The sequence below is a fragment of the Cyprinus carpio genome, chromosome B11, assembly GCF_018340385.1.
Source record: "Cyprinus carpio isolate SPL01 chromosome B11, ASM1834038v1, whole genome shotgun sequence".
Classification (NCBI taxonomy): domain Eukaryota; kingdom Metazoa; phylum Chordata; class Actinopteri; order Cypriniformes; family Cyprinidae; genus Cyprinus; species Cyprinus carpio.
This window is the reverse complement of record NC_056607.1, coordinates 2,137,538-2,154,649: the sequence shown is the minus strand read 5'-3', so window position 1 is coordinate 2,154,649 and position 17,112 is coordinate 2,137,538. Positions and strand designations below refer to the sequence as shown.

At 40.5% G+C, this 17,112-nt stretch overlaps 2 protein-coding genes across 6 annotated transcripts in view; one reads left to right on the top strand and one right to left on the bottom strand.

Annotated features, from left to right (window-relative positions):
- LOC109098225 (synapsin-2-like) overlaps positions 1-17,112 on the bottom strand; it is a 211,685-nt gene that overhangs the window by 90,619 nt on the left and 103,954 nt on the right. The window lies entirely within an intron of this gene.
- The window catches only part of LOC109098387 (metalloproteinase inhibitor 3-like), a 79,739-nt gene that overhangs the window by 18,820 nt on the left and 43,807 nt on the right, over positions 1-17,112 (top strand). For 3 of the 5 annotated variants that reach the window (XR_006155828.1, XR_006155827.1, XM_042733534.1), the window contains one exon: positions 182-549. The exons of the other annotated variants lie outside the window; for them this stretch is intronic. Coding sequence is in view for 1 of the 3 variants with exons in the window: in XM_042733534.1 (XP_042589468.1) it covers positions 182-340 (159 nt within the window). In the remaining 2 variants the exon portion in view is untranslated. Of the gene's footprint in view, positions 1-181; positions 550-17,112 lie in introns of those variants that run through there. 5 annotated transcript variants of the gene reach the window in all.

Below are 17,112 nucleotides of genomic sequence, written 5' to 3'. Positions count from 1 at the left end.
TGATTAAACTTGCTCGGTAGAGAAGGACCAAACTGTAGACCTTTTTATTTAATATAAAAAAAAAAAAAAGGTCTGCACAAAAAGGTCCAAAACCAGCCCCCGAAAAAAAAGTATTAAAACAGTTGCTGTGTTATAAATATAGATATGAATTCAGTCATCTCTCAAACTGTGATCTCTACAGATCTCACCTTGTACTGGAGCATCCTGTTTGATTGAGATTCTTCAGAAAAAATGTCTGATAAGAGTCACTTCATCCGGTCTTGATAAAAAGGCTCTTCAGTCTATTTGCCTGCCAGGCAGGGGTGGCTTCTGCAGTTGGCAACAAATTCCTGATAAATAACTACAAATGCTCCTAAAAATGATGCCCTGAAGAACAAGTGCATCAGCCATTCAGCAGTGTGCATTTTTGCCCTTTTGTTCTCCAGAATGCTTAGAACACTTTGAAGTTAATTTAAACAATTTAATGAAGCTTTGCAATGCATTCAGCGAATACATAAATACTTTTCATGGAGATATGCAACCAACCATTAAACTATTTTGCATGTAAAAGCATCTGTGTGTATTTAATGGGAAATGTAAGCATGTTTGTATAAATATGGATGTTCTTGGTGTCAGAAGCATTCATCTAGGTGTTTTTTTTTTTTTTTTTTTTTTTTCTATTCTGATGAACATTGAGTTAAAGTATGGTTTAATTTAACCTCTTAACGGTCACCCGTCCCCTCTGTGGGATGCCGGTTTACTTCACTATATTACAATTAAATCCTAATCAAGTCATGACAAACTATATATCGTTGGAAATGACTAAGATTCCTAAATGGATATTTTACCAGTGTTTTTTGTTAAATTATGTAGGAAAAGATTAATTTATGATGAGTGCACCTCAAATCTACATAACAGGAGTTCCCTTTCAGGAACTCGAGCTGCTCTCGAAAATGCTTGGGGAACACAAATCAGTCCAGTGGAATGGCAAAACATCACAGATGGGGGGATGTAGAGACCAGTGAGCTTAAGGTTTCCTCCAGGCTGTCAGCGCTGACTGGACTCAACTTCACTCCTGTACTGAAAACATTAGAAGACGACCTTCACTGCTGGCTCAATTTACCACTTTCCATCCAGGGGCAGAATAGCTATAATTAAAATGACTACTCCCAAAAATAAACTACTTATTCTCAATAATCCCAACCTACTTTCACTTGGTTCAAATCTTTAGGCCATCACCCGATTCTACTGGGAAAAATAAACCACCATGGCTAAAATTAAGCACTTTACAAAAACACATCTTTGGGAGGCTTCGAAGCCCCACATTTTTACTATTACTCACTAGCAAACTAACTTCAATACATATATAAATGGACTCACCCCACTCAGTCAGACATGAATATGGCTAGATATAGAACAATCACTCTGTAAAAAATTGCCCATATAGACATCCCATTTCTCAGTCAGTCCATTAAACAGCACCCATGCTTCAAAGCCTTGAGAATAGTGTTGGTTCTGACAGCCTGGTGGAAATATCACCAAATCGCAAACTCCAATCAGGCTCCATCTAACCTCACCCCACTTTGGAACAACCCTGACTTCACAAGCAAAAAAAAAACCACTACATTTCAATAAATGGTGTGGGATTAAAAATGTATACTAGTTTATATCTAGGTTCTAATGTAATAATAGATAAACTAAAAACAGTTATGTACATTGTGTATTACGTTTTGAGGTTAAGAGGATGACATTTCTAAAAAATCTAATCAGGAAGCCCAGGTGTCTTGCTAATGACCTTTTGTCTTTATGCTTTTCCTGACCATTTGGCTTGTTAAACTCAAGGCACAGTTGTGCCTTTGTCTCTGTGAAGGTATGTGCGATATTGTCAGGCTGATTGAATTAGCACCTATGCATTTGAATGACACTGTTATGTTGATGAGAACAAGGCTGGGAAAATGCCAGTGTCTGGCTGATTCCTGTATTGCATTTGCATTTTATTGTTTAGATTGTCTCCACCTCCCCCTTGAATGTATATAAACTCCAAAGTATCACTGCTTTGGTTCGACTTTTGATGACTGCAGCACGTTCTCAATAAAGAGTCCTGCTGAAGATTACCCAAGAGTCTCCTGGTCTTCCCTTCTGAGTTTCCAACAGTTTTGGTGCTATACCCTGGATAGAGCTTCTCACATCACATCATTCCAGACTGAATTCCAGATCCTTTTTCAGCTCAACAATGATTTGGTGAGTGTTACTCTATCCAAAGAACCACTACAGACCAGTAAATGTGGTTATCCTCTGCACTGTCAGAGAAGTGTTAGCAAACAGCTCCAGGGTTTGGTTAACAGACTAGTTATCCCCTGCTTTGCCAGGGAAGAAGGTTTATCCTCTGTTTAGTCAGAGAAGATTAACAACTATTACAGTGTGCTAGCAAGTTGGTTATCCTATGCGTTGCCAGGGAAGGTTAAATACATTATGACGTGTATTAACTAGCTTATCCTCTACTTTGTCAGAGAGGTTATTAGTGTATCCTCTGCTTTGCCAGGGAAAGTTAACAGGTTTTTATTTGTTAACAAGTGTATCCTCTGCTTGTCAGGGAAGTGTTAGAAGTGTCCTGTTGTGTCACAAAGACTTTACAGAATGTTGAGAAGGAATGCTAAGCTGATTCCAACAACTAAGAAAGGTGGACTAGATACTCCTTCATGGACAGACAGTGAGTTCAAATCATTGTTAGGAGAGCACATGGACTCAATAGTGAGAGAGTCAGTCAGACTGTATTTGATAAAGAAATTTGGTATTGATCCAAAAAAAAGTATGGTCAGTTGAAGAATGTAAAAAAGGTACTTAGAGCATGTATTCGCAAGAACAATGTGAAAGGCATTATCTGCTGCCACAGATAATTTGGTTTAGCGCTAGCTACACAACAGTCTCAGCATATCTCAGAGCTAGAGAAAAAGAACAAAGAGCTCTGTGCTAGAGTATCCTCTTTGACTAAGAAATTGAACCGCAACAAAGCTGTAGCAAAAACTGATGTGAAAGAAGTTAGTCAGCCTGATAACCATTATGATGACTTACAAGCTTTCTTTGAAACAGATGTGGCCATCCAATCAGTAACTGATGTGCCTGTAAATTCAGTGAAGGTATGTGGCGCTAGGAGAAGATCTCAGAGAATTGAGGGACTTGAAAGTGTTGTCTTCTGTTGTCCAAGTACAAACTGTTGCCAAAACGCTAAGACCTAAAGATATAGAGAGACTATCCCAGAGCTTACCCTCAGCATGCACAGATTTTTCTGAATTTAGAAGAGCATTGATAAGCAAAATGCATCTCTATGACATGTCGTTAGCAGAAGTCACACAGTTGATGTTACAAATTCTAACTGAATCTGAATTCAACAGTTTTGAGTCTGCTGTTACTTCTGAACTACAACATGCCAGTAAAGATGAATTGAGAGAGGGAGTTCTGAGAGAGTTAAAGAACATTGTTGGACCAAAAGTGAATTGGTCAAAGGTCACTAGTTGTGTACAGAAGAAGGATGAAACTGTAAGTGAATACACTGAAAGGTTTTGTCAGTCAGCTGCAGCTTATAGTGGAATAGCTGACACTCCAGATAAGGTAATGGATCATAAAGGACCACTAGTTCGAACATGGTTCGATGGCCTTTTATCCGAGTACAGATCTGCTTTGCCATTCTTAGATCTTACATGGTCCACTGGAAGCCTGCAAAACAACTTGGACAGGTTAGCTACTTGGGAAAGAGACTCTGATGTTAAAGCCAGAGTAAAGATTGCAGCAGCATTCTTTCAGGTCAACACAGAGAACCGACAGAAACGTAAAAGTCCTAAGAGGGAGGGCAGTTGTAATTACTGTGGTAAATCTGGACACTGGATGAAAGTGTAGTGTAGAAAGTGTAGTAAATCTAGGACAAGACACAGAATAAGTTATATGTGCCTGTAACCTTTTCAAGTTACATGACTCCAAGATGGGGATTATGTTAACAAACATAGGCCATAGAATGGACTTATGAAAGTTTAAATTTGTATTATGTGAGAGTTATTAGAACTCTCAAAGGGAGGACTGTGGGATTACAGATTTATACTATTTTATATCTAGGTTCCAATGTAATTGTAGATAAACTAAAAACAGTTATGTACATTGTGTATTACATTTTGAGGTAAAGAGGATGACATTTCTAAAAGATCAAATCAGGAAGCCCAGGTGTCTTGCTAATTACCTTTTGTGTTTATGCTTTTCCTGACCATTTGGTTTGTTAAACTCAAGGCACAGTTTTTGTCTCTATGAATGTATGGGCGATACTGTCAGGCTGATTGAATTATCACCTATGCATTTGAATGACACTGTTAATTTAATTAAATTTAAATTTATGCTGATGAGAACAAGGCTGGGAAAATGCTAGTGTCCGGCTGATTCCTGTATTGCATTTGTATTTTTTTGTTTAGATTGTCTCCACCTCTACTGTATGTATCCCTCCCCTTGAATGTATATAAACTCCAAAGTATCACTGCTTTGGTTAGACTTTTGATGACTGCAGCGCGTTCTCAATAAAGAGGACTGCTGAAGATTACCAAGGAGTCTCCTGGTCTTCCCTTCTGAGTTTTTAACAATGGGCAGAAAAGGGCATCACACATTAATTACATTTTTCAGTCTAACAACCTGGTCTCATTTTCCTACTTAGTCCAGGAGTACGGTACTGGGAGCAATCAATTCTTGAACTATTTGCAACTCAAATCAGCTGTTTCATCTGAAATCAACACCAGAACCACCTTCACCTTCCTTGCGCAGTAGCAGATTTAGTTAATATATCCTCCCCCAAAAAAATTACTTTCCAAAATATACAAAATTATAACCAAATTCAAATAAAACAATAACTTTACCAACAATCAAATGGGAAGAAGATCTTTCTATTGCTCCTGATGCCGTCTTTTGGACTCAAATTTGTAAAAATATTTATTCCATGACTAAAATGCCAACCCTTCAGCTCATTCAAGTCAAGTCACCTTTATTTATATAGCGCTTTAAACAAAAAAGATTGTGTCAAAGCAACTGAACAACATTAATTAGGAAAACAGTGTGTCAATAATGCAAAATGACAGTTAAAGGCAGTTCATCATTGAATTCAGTCATGTCATCATGCAGCTCAGTTCAGTTTAAATAGTATCTGTGCAATAATTTTCAGTATAAGACTCTTCATGGGGAAAGACTGTCTAAAATGGGATTCACATCAGAAACTTGCTCACACTGCTCACAAAATTGTCCGGACACTTATATCCACAACACATGGCACTGCCCACCCATTAAAAACTTTTGGAAAGACGTCACTGAATCCCTATCTGTCGCATCCCATTATCCCCCTTACTCTGTCTACTGGGTGATCTATTAACTCTCAATCAGGAAACTACAAACAAAAGGATACTCCTCGTAGCTTTAGCCATCACCAGGAAAACAAAAATCTTCTTGAACTGGAAATCACGAAACACTATTCACATAACGCATTGGAAAAATTTGCTCACACACTACACCTTTTTAGAACATTTTCCACCTCCTTACAACTATATACTTTGGAACCACAACACTCCAGATCAGACCTCATTCAACTTCATTCCTCATTCAACAAATCTGACACTCTCATCCTAATTATTCATTTATTCACATATTATTATAAATATTTATACAAGGTTTTTGCAATGCTATGAGTGTTTTCATTATTATTAGGGGCCAAGCACCGTAGGTGCTTAGGCACCTATTGTATCCGTTAGCGTGATTTTTTTTTCTTCCGCCGCAAGTCTATGGCAGCCCATAGAACCTCTTGTGGGAAAGTTGTGAAATTTGGCACACTGATAGAGGACAGTGTCAACATTAACCATAGCAAATTTGGAGTCTCTAACTCCAACTCTCTAGCACCACCACTTGTCCAAAATTTCAATTTCTTTATGCTAATAACTTTTGAAAATTTATAAATAAAATTATATTTCTTTTTTCATTTGTTTAATTTTTTAATTTCAAGTCGAAAGGACACCAAAATTCAAAAATCGCAAGGTTTTGTTTTTTCGCTATTTTCAATTGTTTTGAAAAACCTACTTTTTTCGAACTGGTCCTAGACGGTTAGTCCAATTTTCACGAAAATTGGCTCAGATCATCTTCAGATGATGCTGGCAAAAAGTTATGGAATTCAAGTTGATTCGTCCAATCGTTCTCGAATACCACACAAACAAATTCTACGAAAAGCACGCAAGAATGCTTGTGAGGCTATAACTCCACAACGGTTTGGCATATTGAGACCAAACTTGGGTGTGTGTTATAACAAGCATGACCTGAGACTACCTGCAGTGTTTCGACGCAGCGCCACCTAGTGGTCAGGAGATATGAAAAATGCATATTTTTGCTTATAACTTCTGAATGGTTTGGCCAAAATTCATAAAACTGGTCTCTTTAGATTCGGTGGGTCATGTTGAGTCAAATGATATCCAATTTTCCCGTGTCAGCCATTTTAGGTGTGGGCCATTTTGAATTATGTTTTAAAATGCTGTATTTTTTGAACGCATTATCATATCGTTACGGAAATAATTACAAAAATCTTCGCTTCCATGCCCTGAAAGTACTCAAAAAGTTTAGTGGCAGCGCCACCTTGTGGTCAAAAGTTATGATGAAATTTAGAAAAATGCTAATAACTTTTGCCTACATTAGCCTTTTGTAACCGGACTGATGTTGATAGATTCCTTGGATCATGATGAGAACAACGATACCAAATTTTAGCAATATTTGCTGAACTTCCTGTCTACCATTTTGATTCATGTTGACAGTCTACTTTTTCGAACTCCTCCTAGACCGTTGGTCCGATTTTCATCAAAATTTGCCTCGGATCATCTTCCGACAAAGCTGGCAAAAAGTTATGGATTTCGTGTTGCTACTTGCAACGGTTTTCGTTTAGCACATGAACGAATTTGCTGGAAAGATTCCAAACTGCATCTGAAAGCTGTATCTCTGTAAAGGTTTGACATATTTACACCAAACTTTGTATGTGCCAGTGTCACCTCACACTGACCATGGCACATCAATTTGTGTAACAGCGCCACCTATTGGCAAAGAGTAATAAACCATTCATTAACCTTTAATTATAAAATTTCTAAAAATGCTAATAACTTTTGATTGCATTAGGCTATTGTAATGAAACTGGTCTCAAAATATTCCTTAGGTTGTGCCGACAACAGACATATACATTTTTTAGTAGGAAATCTGAACTCCCAGTCCGCCATTTTGATTTATGTTAAAATCCTACTTTTTCTAACTCCTCCTCAACTGCAGGTCCGATTTTCTCCAAAATCGAGTCAGATCATCTTAAGACTGTGCTGACAAAAAGTTATGCATTTCGTGTCGATTGATAAAACTGTTTTCATACAGCACCGTTACAAATTTTAGGCACGGTGCCAAAATGGTTCTGATGCTATATCTCTGCAACGCTTTGACATATTTGCACCAAACTTTGTATGTGTCATTGTCACCTCACACTGACCATGCCACATCAATTTGTTAACAGCACCACCTATTGGTCAAGAGTAATACAGCATTCATTAACCATTAATAATTACAGTTATTAAAAATGCTAATAACTTTTTATTGCATTAGCCTATTGCAGTGAAACTGGTCTCAAAATATTCCGTGGCTTATGCCGAAAACAAAGATGCCAAATATGCCACAGTAAGCTGAACTTCCTTTCCGCCATTTTGATTTATGTTGAAAACCTACTTTTTCGAACTCCTCATCAACGGTTAGTTCGATTTTCACCAAAATCGAGCCAGATGATCTTCAGACTGTGCTGACTAAAAGTGATGGATTTTGTGTCGATAGACAAAACCGTTTTCGCAACGAATTTGAGGTATGATGCCAAAATGGCACTTGTACCTGTATCTCAGCAGTGCTTTGGCGTATTGACATTAAACTTTGTGTGTGTCATTGTCAACTCACACAGAACACACCACATCGATTTGATAACAGCTCCACCTATTGGTCACACTTGATAAGCCAATAAATCATGCTACTAGAGGTTGTATTTTTTTTTTTCCCACCATTACAATTACAATTATCCTAAAATTGCTTTTATTGCTCACTGTTGCATTTGGTCTGATGTTATTTTGGTTTGTTGGTTCATATGCTTGGCTCTTGATTTTTTGGCTGGGTTGTTTCTGCTTGCAGCTATATTTATTATTATTATTATTATTATCATCATAGAAACATTGAGCAGTAATAAGATGATGTTGATGGGATGATATTTTGTATAAGGATGGTTAACGGTTTAGTGAAGATCATAACACTAAATATATATGCTTAAAATATATAAATATAACTAAATTAAATCTGCACCCAACACATACCACACATTTTTAATGCACCGCATTCTGGTTTTAATGCACCAGACCCTTTTAATGCACCTCAGCTTAGGCATACATCAATCCTCATCAAAACTCCTCTTCTAATGAGCGGTTTGATCTTTTTTTTGGCGAATTAAAAGAGAATGCTGTCACTGATTATCACTGACAGCTTCAAACTGGATGCGTCTGGGCCACGCCCATACTGAGGCAGCGCACACGGGGACTGACTGCTCTGCTATGAGACCATTAAGTCTAGCAAAGCATTTTCTGAAAACATTTTCAGGGAAGCAAATTTCCTCTTCTGAGTGTGGGGTCCCAATACGGCAAAAAGGCTCTCAATTTAATCCAACCCGTTGTCACACAGACTGAGGCCTGACAGACCATCCCTGTAGTGCCAAACTGTTGGAGACAATAAAACAGGGTTATTCACTGCAATTCGCAGCCACTACTTACTAGTCACCTAAAACAGATGGTGGCCCCCGGTCATCCTTGATCTCAGACACCTGAATCACGCCCTCATGAAAAGGTCATTCAGGATGACTACCCTGAAAAAGATCCTTGCGCAAATTCGCTCAAGCGACTGCTTCTTTTCGCTGGATGCATACTTTCTGCACCCCCCCCCTACTTTTACGGAGTACATGGATCTCTGAGACAGATGGGAATCCGCATTCTCAACTACCTCGACGACTGGTTCCTTCTGGCCCAGTCAGAGGCAGAATTAATATCACACAGGACCCTCCTCCTCAGCCACCTGGAGTGACTGGGACTCGGGGTCAATTTTGCCAAGAGCTCATTGTTCTCCAGCCAGTGAATATCGTTCCTGGGATAAATTTTTGACTCAGCCCAAATGAGAGCTGTAGTCATGCTGGTTCGGGCTCTGGCTATACAGAGACTGTCGACCTCCTTCATGATCGGTTCTGCTCACCCTCTTTAAAGCATTTCAGAGGATGCTGGGCCTCATGGCACCAGCATCGAAACCACGAGTTCCATCCCATGCATGGTGTCACAGATGCCTGCACATCAGGGTCAGTCAGGCCTGTGTAACAGCCATGGCTCCCTGGACGAACTCTAGTTGGATGAAACAGGGCGTGGCCATGGGGATGGCTTGCAGAATGACAGTTGCATGACAGACACCTCCAACTCAGGTTGGGGCGCGCTGTGCGAAGGCATACTGACTTTCAGCCACTGGTCGAAGGCGGAAAAAGGCTTTCACATCAGCTGCCTGGAGATGCTAGCAGTAGATCGAGGCTGTCAGTTCTTTCTGCCAGTCCTAAAAGCCATGTGCTAATCCGATCGGACAACATGTCTGTGGTGTCCTATATAAATCACCAGGGAGGCCTCTCCTCAAAGCGTCTCTTCACTCTCGTAGAGCGCCTCCTTGAATGGGCTCAGCTCAACCTGTGCTCGCTGAGAGTAGCACATATACCGGGCAAATTGAACCAAGGTGCGGACATGCTATCAAGGAGCAATGTCAAGGATGGATTCTCCATCCACAGACGGTTCAGAAAATCTGGGATACCTTCGGCAAGGCCGAGGTGGACCTCTTCACCTCAGAAGACAACTCTCACTGCCCAATTTATTTCTCAAAAACCAAGGATGCACTGGCCCACGACTGGCCCAACCTCCTCCTTTATGCTTTTCCCCCGATTGCTCTGATCCCACAGGTAATTAGGCAAGTAAGGGAAAAGAAACACAAGGTTCTCCTGGTGGCCCCCCTCTGGAAGAACCAGCCATGGCTATCAGAGCTAACTCAGCAGTTGATTGTGGCCCCTTGGCCTGTCCCATTGAGATGGAATCTCTTCTCTCAGGCGAACGGGACAATATGGCACCCTCGGCCTGAACTATGGGCCCTTCACCTCTGGCCGCTTGACAGGAGCCTTCCAGCCTCCCAGAGCAAGTTCTAAACACAATTTCAGAGGCTAGAGCCTCATCTACGAGATGCGTCTACGCCTTTAAGGGGTCTTTTTTCTCCGCTTGGTGTTTAAACTGCAGCAAAGACCCTCATACTTCCGATTTGACAGAGGTGTTGTCATTTTTTTTCAAGAGCTGCTGTATAAGGGACACTCCCCATCCACGCTCAAAGTCTATGTGGCGGCCAAAGCAGCTTCTCATGCCCCTTCGAGGGCTAATCGGTGGGAAGACACAGCACGGTCATCCGCTTTCTAAGGGGTGCCAGGAGGCTGAATCTGCCTCATCCCCCTACTGTCCCTTCATGGGAGCCGCTACAGTCTGCCAGCATTCGGTCGTTATCGCTGAAGACTGCCCTGCTTCTGGCACTGGCATCAGTAAAGCGATAGGGGATCTGCAGGTGCTCTCTATTAGCACTAACTGCCTGGAATTTGGGCCTAACGACACTAAAGTCGTCCTGAAACCAAGGCACGGTTACGTACCTAAGGTGCTCTCCACAGGTCATTATGCTCTCCATGCTTCCTCCCTCTGAAGAGGACAGAGAGCTATCTCTGCTCTGCCCAGTCAGAGCTCTGAGAATCTATATCGCGCGTTCCACCCCCTATGAGCAGTCGCAACAACTCTTTGTCTGCTTCGTTAACCGCACCAAAGGCCTCGCTGTCCACATTTGCAAGGTTTTATAACCTGGAAGTCCCGGGCTTACAGGCCACGGTCCTTTCCACTTAAGTGACACTCATTGCGTAAACAAATCTGGCAGAAAGCCCTTGACCATATCACGCTCAAGCTCTTTGGCATCAGTTCACCTGTCACCTCTCGGCCCATGGGTATCGAAGTGATAGGAGTACTCGGGAACAATTATCCAGGCCGGGTGTGACCTCAAGGAGCTTAACCCATCTTAGCCTTGGATTATTGTTAACTTCTCTATGGCAATGGATTGCTTATGGAAGTTTGATATCTTAGTCATTCCACTACATTAGTTTGGCATCATTGTACTGTTCCCATATGCATCTAGCAAGATGCAGTATGAGTGTAGTATCAAAAGGGAATGTACTCAGTTGCTTAACATAACCTTGGTTCCATGAGATACGGGAACGAGGACTGCGTTGCTAGCCGTGCTATGTAGCTACACGACTCAGTCGTCACTTCAGTCGAAGTAACCTGAGAATCCTGTGGCGAATGCCCACTTATATAGCCAGAACGCCCCGCCCATTCTGGCGGGCTTTGGCAGGCTTGGCAGGCTTCGTCGCCATAGGCTCGTGCAGCTCCGTTGCCTAGCCATTGGTTCGTTTTTTAAGGAGAAAAGTTCAGGCTTTTTCCCATATGCGTCTAGCAAGACGCAGTACTTGTTCCTGTGTCTCAGAGAACCGAGGTTACGTTAAGTTACCGAGTACGCTTTTATAGTAAAACCATAGTAACTAGAAAATAAACCATGGTTTTACTACAGTAACCATAGTTAAAGTGAGTGAGTGACATGACATACAGCCAAGTATGGTGACCCATACTCAGAATTCGTGCTCTGCATTTAACCCATCCAAAGTGCACACACAGCAGTGAACACACACCCGGAGCAGTGGGCAGCCAGCGGGGAGCAGTTGGGGGTTCAGTGCCTTGCTCAAGGGCACCTCAGTCGTGATATTGCCAGCCTGAGACTTGAACCCCCAACCTTAGGGTTAGGAGTCAAACTCTCTAACCACTAGGCCACGACTTCCCACTATGGTAACTACAAACGAACCATGGTTTAACCATGTTTTTTTATAGTAAAACCATAGTAACTACAAAATAAACCATGGTTTTACTACAGTAACCATAGTTAAACTATAGTTAGTACATACATAAACCATGGTTTAACTATGGTTTTGTTTCTATTTAATGACTCTAAAAACGTCAAACCTCGGTTCCCTGAAATACGGGAACGAGTGTTGTGTTGAAGACGCTATGGGAAAAAACCCTTTTTTCTCCTGAACTGAAGCCTAATTCAATCACGCAGTGAAACTGCACGTCCATCGGTTCGTGCAGTGTATAGAACCTATGACAGCAAAGCCCGCCAAAGGCCGCCAGAAGGGGCCTCTGGTTATATAAGCGCCCGCTTCGCCACAGGCATTTAGGTTACTTCCACTGAAGCGACGACTAAGTCGTGCAGCCTTTTAGCATGGCAAGGAATGCAGTACTCGTTCCCGTATTTCAGGGAACAGAGGTTATGTTAGTAACAGAGTTCGTTCCCTTTCAATACTTCACTCATACTGCATCGAAGACGCTATGGGAACCCAGTTCAATCACGCCGTGCTAAGAAGGGGGGAACGGCCAATGCAATCATACTTGATTTATGATACCAAGATATGACAATAGCAACTAGGAGCAGAATAAGCTCAGTGAGGTTATATCTGGCCTAGCTTGATCGTCCCATGCTCTTATCGCCTTGGTACCTAAGGGACCAAGTGCACACAAGCAGATTATGAGTCTTGGGCAAAGAATGGCCAAGATCATGAGACTGAGGAACAAAAGGTGACCTTACACAGAAAGTACCCTAGCATGAAGTGCTGGGATGTCTAGATTATAAAATGTGGACAGAGAGTTCCAACCGGCTGCAGAACGAATTTCTGCGATAGTCACACTGCTAAACCATGCCCAAGATGAAGAGACTGCTCTCGTAGAATGGGCTCTTACTCCAATTGGGCATTGCAGGCCCAAAGAAGAGTAGTCTAGCTGAATCGCGTCCACAATCCACTTAGAAAGCCTTTGCTTTGAGACCGGCAACCCTTTGGTGCGGTTTCCAAAGCATACAAAGAGCTGTTCTGAGTGCCTTATCGGCGCAGAGCACTCCATGTAGACTTTCAGTGTCCTTACAGGACATAGTAGATTCAGCTCTCGACCTTCCTCTGTGTTTTGTAACACAGAGAGAGTAACCACTTGTGCTCTGAAGGGTGTGGAGAGCATCTTTGGTATATAGCCATGCCTTGGTTTCAGGATGACCTTTGAGTCGTTAGGCCCGAATTCCAGGCAATTAGGGCTTATTTAGAGTGCTTGTAAATTGTCCACATGCTTAACAGATGCTAGTGCCAATAGCAGAGTGGCCTACAGTGACAGGGCCTTCAGGCCGATGGATCATAGAGGTTCAAAGGGGGCCCCCTTTAAGGCTTTCAGCACCGTGGGCAGGTCCCATGAAGGGATAGTGGGAGGGCGAGGCAGATTATCCCTCTGGAGTCTAAGGGTATTTTTGGGACCTGGAGAAGTTTTGTCATGCCCTGATGTTTGTGCTTTTTTTCAGTTTCTTATAAATATCTAAATGGCTAAAGTCTAATCTCACTGTAATCAGCACAAACTGGGCTATAATAATATGTAAGCAGGTATGTACATGATTGTGTTTTTGAGAAAAAAAAGTTATGCGTGGTTAGTGAAAAACTAAAAATGTTAAATCACTTGAATAAGGCAATAAAACACATACAGAACATTGTGTAAGGGAAACAGGTCAATTTAGCTCAAAGGGAATCGTTTAAGATTTTAAAGGGAATTTGAACAATCACTGTTTCACGGCTGATCACTGAAACGGCCAGCGATTCACTGAATGAGCCGTTTAACATCAAATCTGCACTGGATGTTAATATCCAAAGTATAGTGAAAACACTTATTAGCACAGTAACAAGATCGGCAGTTTAAGACATTAACTTGTAAGCACAAAACACAAGATACTTCCCTTTTTAATATGAATAAGGCTTTATTAGATAAATCTAAGACATATAAACTAATCTAACACATAAGCACATGCACTCACACATTCACACAAGTTGCAGGAAGATAGAAAGTTAGGGAAGAATGAGTTTAAGAGAATGAATGTGAAATCCCAAGTTTACAGCAATACGTGAAATTGCATAGACATGAACAACCATCAGTCACTTAATTAACCCTCGCATTGAGTTCATCAATTAGGTTAAAATTGTATTAGATTCACCAGTACAGATCAGAGTCTGGAGGTACGTTACTTGTGATGCCTGTGTAACGGGGTTCCCTTTGTTGTCGCTGAAAAGGGGGTTTCCCGAGGTTGCTGATTGGCTGGAAGTTCAGTAGTCATTGAAGTGACGTCTTGGGAAGCCCGTGGTTGGGCGTAGGCTGAAGATGCGGAGTTGTGGGCTTGTTGAAGTTTCAGACGGGCACGCGAGGTCAGACTCGGAGACACGGCATTACAAAACTTAACTCAGAACACGAACTCTCAAACGGAAAAGAAAAGAAACTAAAGTAAAAGAACAGAGAAGTCAAGTTTGACGAGACTAGGTGGTGTTTCTTCTCATCGTGGCTAAGTAGCAGGCGTGCAGGCCGAAGCACGCTGGAACGGTGCTCGAAGAATGCTAAAAGTGATGACAAAGCATGACTAAAAGCTTAAACTACAAGCAAAAGCTAAAAGCATGTGCTCCTGTAGCTCAAGTGGTAGAGCATTGCGTTAACAAGCGCAAGGTTGGGGGTTCGATCCCCGGGAACACATGATAGGTAAAAATTGATAGCCTGAATGCACTGTAAGTCGCTTTGGATAAAAGCGTCTGCTAAATGCATAAATTTAAATTTAATTTTAATTTAAAAAGCAAAAGGCTAAAAAGCAAAATTTGATGGTGTCCTGAGTATTTAAACTGGCCTTTTGGCCACACCTCAAATGTTGTCTTGACCAATTAGATATTGTCTTTTCTTGGTGTCTTGCGATGTTTGTCCCACCCATTCATAAATCATATGTTATCTTATCAAGCACGTGGTCCGAATTTTCCCGCTCTTGCAGGGTATAATTTGGACATGATTCCTATAACAAGAATATGATACATTTGACAAATAACTGATGGTCAGAAACGTTTCAAGCAAGAATATTCGAACACACACATACTAAACATGAATATGATCCCATAAGCTATTCAAGAGTTATTTAAAAAGACATACACAATAAGTGATTAGAAAAATTATAGTCAAATGTGTGTGTTACATGTATGATATGGAGTTAAGCAATGGACTGATATCCATTTAGAAGTCTTTTTTGAGTTCATTTTGGTGCATATATGCATTGGAAGGCATTCTCTGTGCCATTCTGTGGAGTAAGGATATGTCCTGTGAAGACCAGAGAGGTTAACAGGTCTCCTTAGGAATTTCAGTCTGGTTTCCTTCGAGGTGGGGGAAGTCAATCCAAAGAGCTTGTGATCATGATTACTATCATGGGTTTACATGTGATGGTAACACTGTGCATCTATTTGATTACTTGCCCCAAATTTGACAATCTCTTCTTCGAATTGAAATTGTCAATAATTGTTCTAATGGTGTTAATGTTGAAAGCTGTTCTGTGAAAGAGCTGGTTGGTTATCTAGCTTCAGACTGTGGTGCTAGGAGTTGATTTACAACATTCTGCCTTTCTGTGGAATTCGGCTTATCTTGTTTCAACCATGCTCATGATCAAATCTTTAATTTGTCTGGTTCAGGCCTGATATGCTACAATTGGTTCCCGGGACTTTTGAGAACTGGAGCTTGTAGCCTAGAATTTTTCTTTCTAAATGATCTGAAAATCATCTTGTTTACTCACTTACAGAAACCAATATATTGATTTAAATTTTCTAAGACACTTTTTGTTGGTAAAACTCATATGCGAGTAGGCGTCAACTATCATGAATATCATTGATTCACACCTGAGAAGACAAAGGGCTGCATAATGAGCTGCATAATGAGCCATTCAGTCAGCTGTGTGACTGAGAGGGAAGAGTTACAAGAAAGAATGTGAGGACAAAATAAATGTATATAATTTTATGTTTGTAGTTTATTTAGAATATATTTAATAATCCCACAACATAATTTAATATTCACTTGTGAGTGCAGTTAAACAGTTTATTAGGAACAATCAAAGCTGGCTTTCAAACTGAATTTTTTGCATCATTACTCCAGTCACACAATCCTTCAGAAATCCTTTTAACAATCTTATTTTCTACAAAAAAATAAAAATAAATTTATTGTTATTATTATCATTATTATTATTACTATTATTAATGTTGAAAAGAATATATTTTTTTTCATGTTTTTTTAGGGGGGATAAATTGAAAGAACAGCATTGTTTGTGACATTTGTTACAGTTACATTTATTTGTTACATTTATATTTACATCAAGCTTTTGAATGGTATAGTAGTCTATATTGTTATTGAAACTTCATAATATTTCACTTGATTATACATTTAGTCAGAAATTATAGTTTGGAAAAAGTCTTTGGAAATAGTCTAATTAGTAAAATGTTTACACGTTATGTGAAAAGTAGTATAAAAATAAATAAAAAGAGACTTACTCATGTTTATGATCCCTGCTGAATAAAGTGCTTCATTCTTTTTTTCTGAGGAAATCCTAATCTCAAATCCTCAACCACATCACATCTTTATGGGGGTGAATTATGTCTTATTCCTCTCATCGCGAAGCAAACAGTAAAATAAAAAAAAACTTGAAGAACAATCTCGCTGCGTTGTCTTCTGTTGTGTGGGCGTATTCAAGCCGTGCGCTTCAGTGAAACATTATCATCTCAAAAGCGCGTTCAGCGCGGGGGCGTGGTCACTTTAGAAGATAATGAAGGGAGACGTGAAAAACGGACATCGCGTTGTTTTCATATGGATTACTTTATCACAGAATATTTGTTTTTGGCAGCTATTGTTTAGTTTAAAAGTAGACATGTCAGGCTTTCTATAGATATCTTTCTCATGTCTCTTTGTTCAGTATTCACTGAGTTACAGTTCATTTTAATGACGCGTTTGTAACTGAAGATAAGCGCAGACAAAGGATGCAGACAGCACACCTTGTTTGTTATCTTTATTTTATAAGTGCACAAAGTTTTGTTGTTATTATGTC